This window comes from Sinohyriopsis cumingii, chromosome 1 (assembly GCF_028554795.1).
Source record: "Sinohyriopsis cumingii isolate HCF-2022 chromosome 1, ASM2855479v2, whole genome shotgun sequence".
Classification (NCBI taxonomy): Eukaryota; Metazoa; Mollusca; class Bivalvia; order Unionida; family Unionidae; genus Sinohyriopsis; species Sinohyriopsis cumingii.
Genome location: NC_142961.1, coordinates 3614378 through 3630398, shown reverse-complemented (window position 1 = coordinate 3630398; position 16021 = coordinate 3614378). Strand labels below are relative to the sequence as shown.

General features: G+C 36.2%; 1 protein-coding gene across 1 annotated transcript; it reads right to left on the bottom strand.

Moving 5' to 3' along the window:
* Positions 1-8161: 8161 nt before the first annotated feature.
* On the bottom strand, positions 8162-15477 carry LOC149806329 (uncharacterized). Its single transcript, XM_089951267.1, has 5 exons — positions 15373-15477; positions 13631-13880; positions 12995-13212; positions 12351-12429; positions 8162-9303 (listed from the first exon to the last, which is right to left on the bottom strand). The coding sequence occupies exons 1-5, from the start codon at positions 15475-15477 to the stop codon at positions 8162-8164; spliced, it is 1794 nt and encodes a 597-aa protein (XP_089807393.1).
* Between the last annotated feature and the right edge of the window lie 544 nt (positions 15478-16021).

The window sequence follows — 16021 nt, the reverse complement described above, 5'->3', positions numbered from 1 at the left end:
AATTAATATGAAAATACTGTTTTCCACGGCTCTAAATCGTAGATCCCGAATCACAACATTAATTAAAAAAATTATTTAAAATTTTCAGGCATTTGAAACCCTCGGTACCTATTGTAACTCAGCTAGTGAAGCATGCAAAGGTGGATTTCCTTGACTACATCTAAATGTAAAAATAGTGACTGTATGATTCAGCGCAACTGCATTTGTACAAAGTGTATAAAGTCACAAAAGCATGAGGGGAACACACACACACACACACACACACACACAGTACCGTAAACGGTTCGTTATACCCAATTCGTGTTTAATAGTCTTCATTCTATGCAGGCACTAGCAGTACGTGCTTGACTGTTGTTGTTGCTGTTGAGCGCTTGATACCATTTTCAGCTTATGATAGGGTATACATGGCGGCCGGTATAGCTAGTAGAGGAAGAACCCAGAAGAAAAAAAGCGGGAAGAATCACCGACCCACGGGAAGCTACTGGCACGCTTTCTTATACACCCACAGATGCGGAACCCGAGACTCGAGCCCGCCAAACAAAGGTGAGATGGCAGTGATCGGTAAAGCAAGCGCTTTAGATCACTCTGCCACCCGGGGCCCCTGGTTCGCTCTGGAAATTATTGACCAACAAATCTCTATGACACTGGCCTACCTTTGGTCCGAAATACCTTTTATGCAAGCAACCTCAATGTTTGGTCTGGTCTGTTGTGCAGAACTAATATAATTGTTTGGAAACTATTTGTCTTTTTTTGAGTACAGTGAGCTTGACCCTTTGACCCCGAAATAATTAGACTTTATCTGTATGTCAAGCGATGAACAAAGTTTGATCCAGGTGTGTGGTGAAGAACTACTGTTACTGTGCGGAAACCACGTTTGTTTCTTGAATCACAGTGACATTGATCTCTAACCATTTGACCGTGAAATCGGTAGGTTCTTCCTTATCACAAATGAAAGTTACTTACCGAAAATATGGTAACAGTAAATTGTGGAGAACTCGAGTTATTTTGCAGAAACGAAAATAGGAACATTCAGACAGACGGACGGGAGAATGGATGACGTCCGTCAAAAACATGAAACGCTCCGTCTTAGGCGGAAGTAAAAATGAAGTTATTTTTAAATTGGGGGTTTTCTTCGTGTTTCAGATTTGTTACTTCTAATTTGCTGAATTCTAAGTTAACGCACAATATCTAAAATTGCATAGGAAAAAATAAAAAGAGCATGAACTCCACGTGTTAACTTGCCTAACATAATCATTTCCACGTGTTAACTTGTCTAACATAATCATTTCCATGTGTTAACTTGTCTAACACAAGAGTAGTTAGACCCAATGTGTGTAAATTAATAGTCACAATAAGGAAGATATAGTGGACCTGAAAGGGAGTATCCATTTTGTTTATTCTAAAAATAGTATTCTGGCTGACTATCGATTTTGTTTCAATGATCCCTTTATCAATCTTTTCGAGCCTTCTGTTTTCCTCATAAACTGGCAAACGTTATACCCTCCTAAAGGCATTCTCATAATTGTCTCAAACTTCGAGTTTCACAGAAGTCTCCCGTAAATACAAAGACATTCCAATGATCTCGAGCTTCGAATTTCATTCGGTGGAAGTTCCCCATAGCTAAAAGGATATACCAATGATACAAGCTTCGAATTTCATTCAACATGAAGTTCTCCTTAGCTTCAAAGATATCCCAATAATCTCGAGCTTCGAATTTCATTCAACATGAAGTCTCCCGTCACTACAAAGATATTACCTAAAATTATTCATCTATTTCTTCCGTTAAGACTCATTGATACTGAAAAGGCCGTATTAACGAACGAACTAAACAATTATAATTATATCGCACATATTGTAATACAAGCCATACTTTCATATTCATTATACCATAATATATAATGTATTTTCATATCCATAATAGTATAATACATAACGTACTTACATATTTTTAATGTTATGTTATCACATAGTACACTTTGCCTATAGTGTGTGCAGTTTCATATTTTGGACATTATAACATGTGAACATATTACTTGATGTGATTCTGATAAGTCCAAATAAGCCCTTGTAATTAGTGTGCAGTATTCTCTTTACTAACTGGCTGGGATCGTGGGAAAACTTTTTAACCCCACACGCTGGAATGTTTTGTTGTCAATGAACATTTTTGCCGCCATTTTTTATTCGATTCACGAAATGAATTGGGGTAAAATGGTCTTGTCTGTCTGAATATGGCCAATTTACCGCCGCATGGCCTTCTTATAACATGAAAAATGTATAAAACCCCAAGACTAAAACAACAAAAAGTAAAACTAAGGGTATTTCTCAGTTCATAGCGAATGTGTAAACTGGGGTTGCGGGGTGGGGTGGGGTGGGGGGCTGTAAACCTGAAGCATGGAATCCACCCTAATACAAGCGTGGTTTGAATGTTAACTTACAGACGTAAATAAACTCACCTCAGTTCACAGAAGAACATAAACCGGTCTCCAAACTGACAGAATTTATCCAACCACTGCGCATTTACGCGGTAAATATATGATGCAATTCCGACTCAAAATGAAATTTGTTTACATATTCTTTAGTCTGCTGTTCCAAGTCAAATACTGCAATTATCCGGTCACGAATACATTACAGTAAATATGGGAATTTCTGCATCCGGGAAACATTCATTTAAATGAATATTGCAACAATGTAATGTTTAGATGTGAAAGTAACATGTTAGGTTATGTAAACATGGACCGTCTGCTACATTCTAGTGTGTACTGCATCAAACAATGCGACATCACGACCGTCTGCTACATTCTAGTGTGTACTGCATCAAACAATGCGACATCACGACCGTCTGCTACATTCTAGTGTGTACTGCATCAAACAATGCGACATCACGACCGTCTGCTACATTCTAGTGTGTACTGCATCAAACAATGCGACATCACGACCGTCTGCTACATTCTAGTGTGTACTGCATCAAACAATGCGACATCACGACCGTCTGCTACATTCTAGTGTCTACGGCATCAAACAATGCGACATCACGACCGTCTGCTACATTCTAGTGTGTACTGCATCAAACAATGCGACATCACGACCGTCTGCTACATTCTAGTGTCTACGGCATCAAACAATGCGACATCACGACCGTCTGCTACATTCTAGTGTCTACGGCATCAAACAATGCGACATCACGACCGTCTGCTACATTCTAGTGTCTACGGCATCAAACAATGCGACATCACGACCGTCTGCTACATTCTAGTGTGTACTGCATCAAACAATGCGACATCACGACCGTCTGCTACATTCTAGTGTCTACGGCATCAAACAATGCGACATCACGACCGTCTGCTACATTCTAGTGTCTACGGCATCAAACAATGCGACATCACGACCGTCTGCTACATTCTAGTGTCTACGGCATCAAACAATGCGACATCACGACCGTCTGCTACATTCTAGTGTGTACTGCATCAAACAATGCGACATCACGACCGTCTGCTACATTCTAGTGTGTACTGCATCAAACAATGCGACATCACGACCGTCTGCTACATTCTAGTGTGTACTGCATCAAACAATGCGACATCACGACCGTCTGCTACATTCTAGTGTGTACTGCATCAAACAATGCGACATCACGACCGTCTGCTACATTCTAGTGTGTACAGCATCAAACAATGCGACATCACGACCGTCTGCTACATTCTAGTGTGTACGGCATCAAGCAATGCGACATCACGACCGTCTGCTACATTCTAGTGTGTACTGCATCAAACAATGCGACATCACGACCGTCTGCTACATTTTAGTGTGTACTGCATCAAACAATGCGACATCACGACCGTCTGCTACATTCTAGTGTGTACTGCATGAAACAATGCGACATCACGACCGTCTGCTACATTCTAGTGTGTACGGCATCAAGCAATGCGACATCACGACCGTCTGCTACATTCTAGTGTGTACTGCATCAAACAATGCGACATCACGACCGTCTGCTACATTCTAGTGTGTACTGCATCAAACAATGCGACATCACGACCGTCTGCTACATTCTAGTGTGTACTGCATCAAGCAATGCGACATCACGACCGTCTGCTACATTCTAGTGTGTACTGCATCAAGCAATGCGACATCACGACCGTCTGCTACATTCTAGTGTGTACTGCATCAAACAATGCGACATCACGACCGTCTGCTACATTCTAGTGTGTACTGCACCAAACAATGCGACATCACGACCGTCTGCTACATTCTAGTGTGTACTGCATCAAGCAATGCGACATCACGACCGTCTGCTACATTCTAGTGTGTACTGCATCAAGCAATGCGACATCACGACCGTCTGCTACATTCTAGTGTGTACTGCATCAAACAATGCGACATCACGACCGTCTGCTACATTCTAGTGTGTACTGCATCAAACAATGCGACATCACGACCGTCTGCTACATTCTAGTGTGTACTGCATCAAACAATGCGACATCACGACCGTCTGCTACATTCTAGTGTGTACTGCATCAAGCAATGCGACATCACGACCGTCTGCTACATTCTAGTGTGTACTGCATCAAACAATGCGACATCACGACCGTCTGTACATTCTAGAGTGTACTGCATCAAACAATGCGACATCACGACCGTTGGACATTCTGTGTTGAAAAATGATTTTGTCTGTGTAAAATGTGCTGTTTATTCGGAAGGACGCTTGTTTTTTTTCTCTAATAGATTGTAAGAAAAGTATAATCTACTTTTAAACGTTAATTCCAGTTCAACTTTGTTTGAAACTCTTTTTACGCGCAACAAAACAAAGGTGCAACGTCTGTCAGAATGAACGAAATGATTCGTTCTTCTTTCTATCAAAATAATTTCCACTGAAATAAAAACTATGTGATAAAAAGAATCTCAAATGGATAATATTTAATATTAAATTTATGATACTCGTTGAACAATGTCCAGCTTTTGCTCGCCAAGGCTCGCAAAAAATGGACATTATTCAACTCGTTTAATAAATTCATTATTAACTCATTACCCATTTGAGATCCTCTGTGTATTATATGCTCATTTTTTTTTTCTCCGTTAACTTAACATTGTCAGAATCGTGCGATATGCAAACATACTGCACTGCTTCATATTGCACGACACGTGCGTCTAAAAATAGTATTGTGTATTAGGAATTACTTTGATTGTAAAGAAACAATGTACACTCATGTAGTAGAAGCTTTAGCTTTTGGTTTAATTAGATTTGTTTGTGAATTAACTAAACAAGCTGTTTCATCTATTTGAAAGTAGAGATGATAAAGTTAACGATGTGGACGAATTCACTGAGTCACAAATTAAATTATCAGATGAACGTGTTGTCCGCAATAAAGATAAGATACGCAGTATAAACAATAGCTGGGGTCCCTCCAACAGAGAACATGCAAGTGACAGGGTATAAACACGTGTCTTCTTTAGCTGGTAATAAGAATGTCAATAAATATACTGATTTTTGTATTATCTTGAATTTCCTTAAAATGTACTTTCTTAGTTCTGCGATCCGAATTACTTTGTACACACCGCAAAATTTTACTGTAAATTCTACCACGTTTACAACAGAAATCACATTCTCCTTACTGCACTCAAAACGAAATGAACGCGATATTCCATAGCTTTTTTATTATATATAATTTCAATAAAAAGATTTAATAGGTTTCACACATTATGATTCCAAACAATCAATAACACGATAGAAACATATGTGCGGTTGATTTAATGCCACTCCACTACTCAGATCCCATGTACATCTTACGGAATTGACTCATGTATATAAAAAAAATCCAGTCCATCACAAACAGAAAAGCAAAATCAAGTTGGATCAACAGAAAAACAAATTCCATTCATTCCAGATCAACTGGAAAAAGTTGTTTCAATGAGCGTTCGTTCAAAATTTGACTTTAGCTTTCAATTTTTAGTTGACCAAAACAAGAATTTTTTTTAAACTAATGTCGAGCGTGCGACGAAGTTCAAAGGTCGCTAGGCGGTACTATGTGCGTATTAATATTGTTCCCATGTATTGATGAATCTACGGTTGAATATTTATTTTGCAATACAGCATAAATTCAATAACTTTGTTCCTTCCAGTGTATTCTTTTGTTATTAAGCCTTAGGAAGATGCATAAAATGAGTATATAATAAAAAGGTTAATGCATTTATATGGGAAAATGTGAACTCGTTTTTTGGACTAATACTGCACTCCCAAGGTCGTACAGTATGACTCAGAAAAACTCGTTCATATTTTCCTGTACTAATGCATTGACCTATAAATACAAGACGTGCTTTCATGCTCTTGTTATAATACATGACCTACATTCATATCCATAATATTATAACACAAGACGCACTTTCAAACTCATAAAATTATAATACATGACATTCTTTCGTATTCATAATATTATAATACAAGACGTACTTTCATACTCATAAAATTATAATACATGACATTCTTTCATATTCATAATATTATAATACAAGAAGTATTTTCATAACCATAATATTATCATACAAGATCTAGTTTCATATTCATAATATTATAATACATGAAGTACTTTCATAAATCATAATATTATAATACAAGACGTTTTTTTATACTCATAATTTTATAATACATGACCATTTTCATAATCATAATATTATAATAAATGATGTATTTTCATAGCCATACTATTATAATACATGACCTACTTTCATAATCATAATATTATAATAAATGATGTATTTTCATAGCCATACTATTATAATACATGACCTACTTTCATAATCATAATATTATAATAAATGATGTATTTTCATAGCCATACTATTATAATACATGACCTACTTTCATAATCATAATATTATAATAAATGATGTATTTTCATAGCCATACTATTATAATACATGACCTACTTTCATAATCATAATATTATAATAAATGATGTATTTTCATAGCCATACTATTATAATACATGACCTACTTTCATAATCATAATATTATAATAAATGATGTATTTTCATAGCCATACTATTATAATACATGACCTACTTTCATAATCATAATATTATAATAAATGATGTATTTTCATAGCCATACTATTATAATACATGACCTACTTTCATAATCATAATATTATAATAAATGATGTATTTTCATAGCCATACTATTATAATACATGACCTACTTTCATAATCATAATATTACAATAAATGATGTATTTTCATAGCCATACTATTATAATACATGACCTACTTTCATACTCATAATATTATAATAAATGATGTATTTTCATAGCCATACTATTATAATACATGACCTACTTTCATACTCATAATATTATAATATAAGACGTATTTTCATTGTTACTTATACTAAATTTTAAACACGCGTTTTTGATAATTTAGTAAAATTTCCCAACACATGACATTGTTGGGACTAAATATCTTATTCCTTTTATTTATGTGGACTGTATTTTACAATAAATACTTTGCTTATCTGAAGAGTAATCCATTTGCATAGAGGCTATAAAGAAAACCCACTTTGCTAGGAGACCGCTCCGGTGGCATATTGGTTAGAGCGTCCGCCTCGGATGCGGGAGGTCCCCGGCCGAGTCATGCCAAAGACTTACAAAAATGGTACTAACAGCTGCCTCGCTTGGCGCTCAGCATTAAGAGGTTAGTGTTAGGACTGTTAGGCCTGGTGTCGGGATAATGTGACTGGGTGGGACATCATGCTACATGTCTGCGGCATGATGCACCAGTGCTAGACATCACTATAAACTGTTATCCTGCAGACATCGTAGCGATATGACTGAACAATTGTTAAAACTAAGTCACAAATCCAAATCACACACACACACACGCACGCACACATTTTGCCAGGATGAAACAAAAGTCTTTTTAACAGAGAAGGGATACGCTTGAGCAAGCTTACATTGAAAAGGAAGCCGCACTATGTTCACAACCAGATACATAAAGTTAAGCCAAGGACGCGTTTGTGACTCAGTTAAAATATACCCACGGTCCTGGATCAAACTGATACCGTTTATAGGCGATGTTTGAATTTGTGCTTGGTATCATAATGATATTAAGAATTCTTATAAATGATTACTCATATTCACCCTAAATAGCACTTAAAGACATAAAATACCGATCACTTATATGTTAAGGTTATATTGATACTATGGTTGCAGTATGGCTTCTGTGTGGATGGTCCTTGTTGACGACTGTCGTGACAGTACCTATAACGACCATCGTATTCAGTGTTTCTAGTCTGTGTATTTGTTACCTCCTGAAAACTCGGCTGTGCGAAGAAATTATTTGGTATCTGACCTAAAAAAGCACTGGAGTCGGGGCAATTGTACATATAGTCATGGGGACGGTTTATATTACTATCTACAGTTCTTGGTGCCGAAGGCAGCAACACTTCCTGGTCTGACCTGAACCGCGAATCTTGCTGTCTGATGGGCTTCAGTTCCGCTAAGTGAGTCATCGTTGGATTTGGAGGCGCACTGTAACTTGCTTGTTCCTTTTCAAGCAGGGGCTGATCCCCTATACGACTGATGAACGAAGAATATATGTCTGTATCAAATAAATTACTGTAGCAGTCTAGATCATTGTACAGTTCAGAGGTTCCAAAGTTTCCAAATTCCCTAGAGCCAAGATCACGTGTGCTTGATTCCGCTAAAGCAGGAGAATCATTGGACTCTCGTGAATCAGTATTCAGAATTGCACAAGTATCCGTTGAAGATTTGGTCTCGTGCTTTACTTTCTTAAACACAAGGTCGTTGGAACTTCTGGTTGTTTCGTTGTTAAAGAGATAAGAAGACTCACTACTGTCGTAAGAAAGATTATAATTTCTGTAACGTGTATCCTCAAAATTGAATGGCCTGGTTTGCATTTCAGATCCAACATCACCGCATCCCAAAGGCATGGTGTTGAAGAGGCACATTTCACCTGCTGATCGCTGGCATGAAGGCGTCTCAAAGGGGCCTCTCATTGCAGATAGGAAACTGTTTTCGTCGTACATATCCATGCTGGCGTTGACACTGTATGAAGGTTCTGTATAAAACGGCTGTTCGGGTCGAAATCGAGAGTTTGGATACTGGTTAGTGCCAATCTCAATCGAGAGGGATCTCATCCTTGAAGCGGAAGGAAAATCAAAAATACCTGGTGCACGTAAATTAAGTCTTTTCGTTGGACATGGGGGAGAGCTTGCCACCCTGGGACTACTTTGCTTGGTCCACTGACCACATGTACACTCGAAGGGAGGGCAGGAACAAATAATGTCACGCTCTGAAACGACATTATTATTATTATTATTATTATTATTATTATTATTATTATTGATGGTTTTGTGTGTGGTGGTATGACGGTGGTGTAAAGTTTCCAAAATCAAGAGTTAAATCATATTACTTCTTGTCCTTCTTGCTACCTCCCCATCCCTCTTGCGACCTCCCCACCAAAAAAATGAAATCTCGGTGATATAAGTGAGCTAAGAGGCAAATCAGTCTTGAATAGAAGATTTTGGATAATCTTGTCTGATGTGTGTGTGTGTGTGTGTGTGTGTGTGCGCGCGCGCGCGCGATGGTATTGCAGATTCTTATCAAGCAATCGCACTGCTGTGGTCTAATTCACAATTAAGTGACACTGTCACATTATGCATCCATAACCTTACAACTTTACCGACATATCTTCAAATGGCATCTTTTCCAAATTATTAAGGTATAACAATGTAAACTACCTTTGTTACATCAGTCCATTGTACGAAACTCTAAACTGTAGCATTGGTACATTAGTCCATTGTAAGAAATTCTAAATTGTACCATTGTTGCATCAGTCCTTGTAACAAACTCTAAACTGTACCATTGTTACATGAGTCCATTGTAAGAAACTATAAACTGTATCATTGTTACATAATAAAATTTTAAGAAACTTACGCAAATATAATAATCGTAAAAATATATTAAATATTTTTTGAAATTGCAACTAGCCTAATTTTAAACACTTTGACTTTTTCCTGTGAACAATACTTATATCACTTTTAATTTTGGTCTTATCCAGTTCAACTACCACCAGTCCATACTCTCTGCGACCACCACCACTATTCAAACTACTGTTGCTGTTGCCACTACTGTCGTTTCTGCTTTGAAATAGGTTCTTTATTTCAGTCAAACAAAAGGGGTCACTTCATTGGCAGTCTTGTCTAATGAAAGGGACGATGCGCATATGTCAACAAATTACATCACTGACACTGAAACAAATTAAACAATACCTAAAGGATCGCCCTACATCTGGACGTGGGTTTTTGAATTACCACTATAAGTGTCTCGGGGATGGCCCTACATCTGGATGTGGGTAATTACCACTATAAGTGTCTCGGGGAGTTAATCATTATTATGGAATGAAAAAGTTATCAGCTGTTGAATGCACATAGTTAACATATGGAGACATATCAACAGAGTCACGGTTGATTAAATCATCTAGAAATATTAACATTGAAATGTCATGCAATAACCCTGGGCAGCATATGACGGTTATAATAAACATTAAAATAAATGTAATTGCAATCGATATAAATGTAATTACAATCGATATAAATGTTCGCGTTGTGCGTATTGAGTATAATATTACTACATAATACTAACAAGCCCATCAAGTTTAATGACAGTTGGACAGTTCGCTCAAATCTTCATGTAACATTGCTATCATGTACAGGTAGAATATTGGGGAATTATCAAACAAGACTTTCGTGATGAATTTAATATATTATAATATATCTAGGGTAAGTGTTGTTTCTATTTACGTCTCCGTTTATTGCTTAGTTATAGGTTAGTTAATATGTGTTACATTGTAGTTAATGTTTGTTACATGTTAGTGAATATTTCTTTGATTATGGAGAGTCGGTGTTGGGAAGACATTTCTCAACCTGAGCAACTAGCCAATTTCTTGGAAGAGACGTTATAATGTACGGTATTCACTGTACTTTGCGACAGCATGGATTAGTCTCGCAAATATACCTTTGTTAATTACAAACAAAAGGGATCTCTCTGGACAGCTTTAGGTATACGTGTTTCGTAATTTTAGATAGACTACTTATTTATACTGAGTGTTTAGGTCATCTATTGTCTCGGAGAGCGTGAAGTTCTAATATTCGGCTTAGAAAGACTTACTTGTGAATGATGCAAATATGAAACAAATAGGAATATACGATTGAAATTATAAAATTTTGTGATGTCTGATCATTAGGCGATTAGAGAAAATATTTGTAGTGTTGGCGCATTTAAGAAGCTTTCAGTTGACAACGATGTTGTCTTGAGGTTCTTGGAAATAGGGGAAACATTGACTATCAAAGATAGAATCACCTGCAAATTGTTTGATTCGCTCGTATTGAAACTCCTTTCGTCTCTCTCTCCCCCTCTCTCTCTCTCTCATTTTGTGATATCTTTATTAGATCTGACCTGCCAAATATCGTCCCTATATAATTTGTTAATCGCCTAATGAGTAAACACCATAAAATTTTATAATTTCAATCAATCATATATATATATATATATATATATATATATATATATATATATATATATATATATATATATATATATATATATATATATATATATATATATATCAACACGATGTAGAAGTAGGATTGTATAAGTTTGTGGGACCTTGTGTAAAAGAAATAATACAAAGCTAAGGATTGAATCGATGTAACGTAAAAATTGATATAAAGACAACAGAAAGAAACATAAAATGTTAGAGACTCGGAGACCTATAATCCTCATTAGATCGGAACTGCCGAATATCTTCTCTCACTCTTTTCCTTACACTTTTTGTAATAAGTCAACTTTTTTATGGAAATGTTTGCATACTTATATTTAAACAGTTCTGTTAATTACAAATTCAATATTTGTAATATAATTAGGCGGAAATGGACAAATGTTATGCACAGGGACGTCATTTGGGGGGCGGGGGCATTTGCCCCTCCCTCCCGCCCGAATTTGCATGTGCTGTAAAACTGTTGTAGCCTATATACGAAAATTAACAAGCCCTTCAAGTTCCCCCCCCCCCATCAAGTTTTGCCCTCCCCCATCAAGTCCCCCCCCCCCGGCCCCGAAAAAAAGTTGAAATAACGTCCCTGGTTCTCAGTCATCTTTGCTAGGACTCTGTCAAACAACCTGTACAGGGGTGATTACACAGTGATTCACATGGACTCAAAATGTTATTGCTTAATAATCTTTCTAGGCCATTCATAATTCGAAACTGATTGACGATTGTCTATTGGACAAAACGAGAAAAATACATATATTTCAACTATAGTAAAAGACAAATTTCCTTACCCGTAGTAATTTTCTTTGGAGACGACACTGGCTCGGGGTTGAGGAAAGATTGTTTGGAGGATTGTTCAATGCACTGTTTCTGAAATTATACAAATGGTAATGATTTTGTTTCCCCATAAATTTCTACAAGTAACAAGATGCTCTCCAAATGTCATCATGTCATTCTAATATGCTTAGCTTATTTCCAATGCATTGATTCAAGTTTGTGGTGTGTAAACTTGTATGTGTGTGTGTGTGTGTGTGTGTGTGTGTGTGTGAGAGAGAGAGAGAGAGAGAGAGAGAGAGAGGGAATCTCAGATGGAGTGAGTGATCATATTTTTTATATATAAAAAAACACAAAAAAGAGAAAATGTAATTAACTCACTTCTAAAACTTCCCGGAAATGGTTGTGCTTAAAAATGTGAAATGATTCGAGTGGGACCCTACTCATTATTACACCTTAGGACTTCTTAAAATAAATCACAAGAAGACTTCGTTTAGGAATTCCTCCATGAGAATGAATTGTCCTCTCCATGTCAAGGGACACGACATTCCTTTAATATCGTTCATTTTGAACTAGTCATTCAGGCAGCACGTTGTGATGTACACTTATTGGTTGAATTCAAATTAAAGGCAAAATGTTATTTTCAATCCAATTTTCTTACCGTCCCTGACTTCCAATGGTGTTTCACTGCTCTGATTTTCCGCCTAGCCTCTGCCGACGATTTTTGTTCTGGGCGCGGATGATCGTGAGTGCCTTTCGCCTGGAAGTAGATTGCGCTGCGAAAATGGCGCCAAAAGTGCGTTACTGGATACCCACAATGTCCTCTGCATGACATTAGTTCCAACACACCTGAGCAATTCGGATTAGGACATGGTTTTCCTGTGAGAAAAGCAAAATATTAGAATTCGTATAAAATAAAATGTCTTAGCACAATGATCTCTAAGAAAAATACAAACATAGTGCTTGTATTAGAAATTGTAAAATATTTTCAACTGCTTTACTTCCTGACATGAATTTTCTTCCATTCCGCTATAACCTTGACAAATAGAAAAAAATCGAAAAGGAAAACGTATGATCTGTGAATACTACTACTCCTACTTCTACTACTACTACTACTACTAATAATAATAATAATAATAATAATAATAATAATAATAATAAACTCTGTGTATTACGTAATATTCTGCACACGTTATTCACACTTAATTAAGGCAAATTAATAATTATATAATGCGTGCCTTATAATCGAATATAAATATTCATTATGTAATTTTTGCACTAAAATAATAGTAACTACCAATCTGCTTTCTCCTAGCTTTATCGCAGATAGCCGGTCGCATGTGAATTTTTTCTCCATCCTCGAGAATACAGTCTTGGTTACAAACCAGTACGCCTAGGCAGGACTTCTTAAGAATCATGGCATTGTGGTTATTTGTATTGCGCATGGCCCAGCCGCTAGAATGGCGTCGGGACTCCTGCAGGTCCATGTTATAGATATATCGGCAATTTTCATCTGGCCACTCCTGAAAGTCATCCAGCTGTTTAGACTGCAAAGGAAATATTGGTCTTTAGGTTGATTGCAAGTGAAATGCTGTAGTATATAGCGTTTTGTCAAAATGGATAGCTTCAGATATCATGGGCCCAAGAAGTCAAAAATGGCTAGAAAAAAATAAAGAAGTTGGTTACATTATATTGCGCTTTTTAGTTTGAATTCTGTCCACAAATAAAAGTCAATACACAGGAATTGTCTGTAAAATAATAGTTGAATACACATTAAAAAAATCCTCGAATTTGTAAAGATTGAAAATCATATACCCATCTTATCAATTACACATACTCATAAATTACATATACTCATCTTAATTACATATACTCATCTTATCAATTACATATATTCATCTTATCAACTACATATACTCATCTTATCAATTACATATACACATCTTATCAACTACATATACTCATTTAATCAATTATATATAATCATCTTATCAATTACATATACTCATCTTATCAACTACATATTTTCATCTTAATAATTATATATGCTCATCTTATCAATTTCTTATACTCATCTTATCAATTACATTAACTCATCTTATCAGTTACATATACTCATGTTATCAATTACATATACTCGTCAATTACATATACTCATTTTATCAATTACACATACTCATCAACTACATATACTCATCTTATCAATTACATATACTCATCTTATCAATTACATATACTCATCTTATCAGATATATATACTCATGTTATCAATTACATATACTCATCAACTACATGTACTCATCTTATCAATTATATGTACTCATCTTCTCAGTTACATATAGTCATCTTATCAATTACATATACTCATCAATTATATATACTAATCATATCAATTACAAAAAGAAAAGGATATGTAAGTGAGCGATTTGTTCTTTTCACAATTTTTGAGATCACATCGAACAGGAGATTTATAATAAAATTTTGGGTGATTCATTTGCCATTTTGGTAGGATATCATATATAGAAAAGATAATGGCGCTTTTATTTTTAAATCGTGTTGAATAGATTTCTCTATAGATCAATTAATCTTGAATTTTTATATATCATCTGAAACATTTAGACACAGGCTTGTAAGAGCACTAGTACGCTCAAAAATAAATGTCGGCGTCTGTTCTTTCTGTATTATGTTTTCTTCTCGCAACAAATACTATTTTGGAAATTATTTTTGTAGCAAACAGCACTCCTCTGATTCTTCTGTCGCAGAAAACCTTTCTCTTAATCGTCGATTGTATTTGACAGCAATTCTCAGATTTTAAATACCTCGACATCATACCCTGCATTCCCTAAAACATGTAAAATTCTCTCAATTTATTATGGCTTTTGTAATCATAAAGTTTTCTTTAATAATATTGCTTTGTCTCCAAGTGATGCCTTGTGATGCTATGTTCTTTCATAGCTTTGAATATGTTAAACGGATGTAGTTTAAACAGCATGTATAATAAGAACAGTTCCGATAAAAAGAAGAAACAGCATCACCAACCCTTGGCAAGATGTTGTCGTTGATGTCCCACGTGTGTCTCTGTTCCTTGTCGTCCCTACTATCCTGGACCGACGATAGGTAAGCTGATCCCTCTGTCAGCGTCATCCTGCCTGAAAGACAGTACAACTTGTATTGTTTATTGTAGGATGAAAATGTAGTACACAGTACTATGAAATTAGTTCCTTGTATCTTGTATTGCATGATGGCATTGCACTATAAAATTAGTGTGTCTGTGTAATTTGGATTTTTAACATAGCTTTAACAATTGTTCAGTCATATTGCTACGATGTCTGTAGTGTAGCATTTTATAGTGATGTTTAGCACTGGGACATCATGCCGCAGACATGTAGCGTGATGTCCCACCCAGTCATATTATCCTGACACCAGGCCGACCAGTCCTAACACTAACGTATTAATGCTGAGCGCCAAGCGAGGCAGCTTTTAGTACCATTTTTTGAAATATAAGTCTTTGGTATGACTCAATTGGGGATCGAACCCACGACCTCCCGCATCCGAGGTGGACGCTCAAAACACTAGACCACCGGAGCGGTCCTATAAAATAAGTACCTTGTATCATTTATTGTATGATTAAAATGTAGTACACTGTACTATAAATTAGCAGCTTTTATCATTTATTGAATGCTAAAAT

What these genes read in the sequence shown, in the direction of transcription:
- LOC149806329 (XM_089951267.1), bottom strand. Translation starts at nt 15,477, where the DNA reads ATGACGCTGACAGAGGGATCAGCTTACCTATCGTCGGTCCAGGATAGT. An exon ending in ACCATTGGAAGTCAGGGACG is followed by an intron (nt 12,430 to 12,994) that starts GTAAGAAAATTG and finishes GTATAATTTCAG; the next exon opens with AAACAGTGCATTGAACAATC. An exon ending in TCCAAAGAAAATTACTACGG is followed by an intron (nt 9,304 to 12,350) that starts GTAAGGAAATTT and finishes ATGTCGTTTCAG; the next exon opens with AGCGTGACATTATTTGTTCC.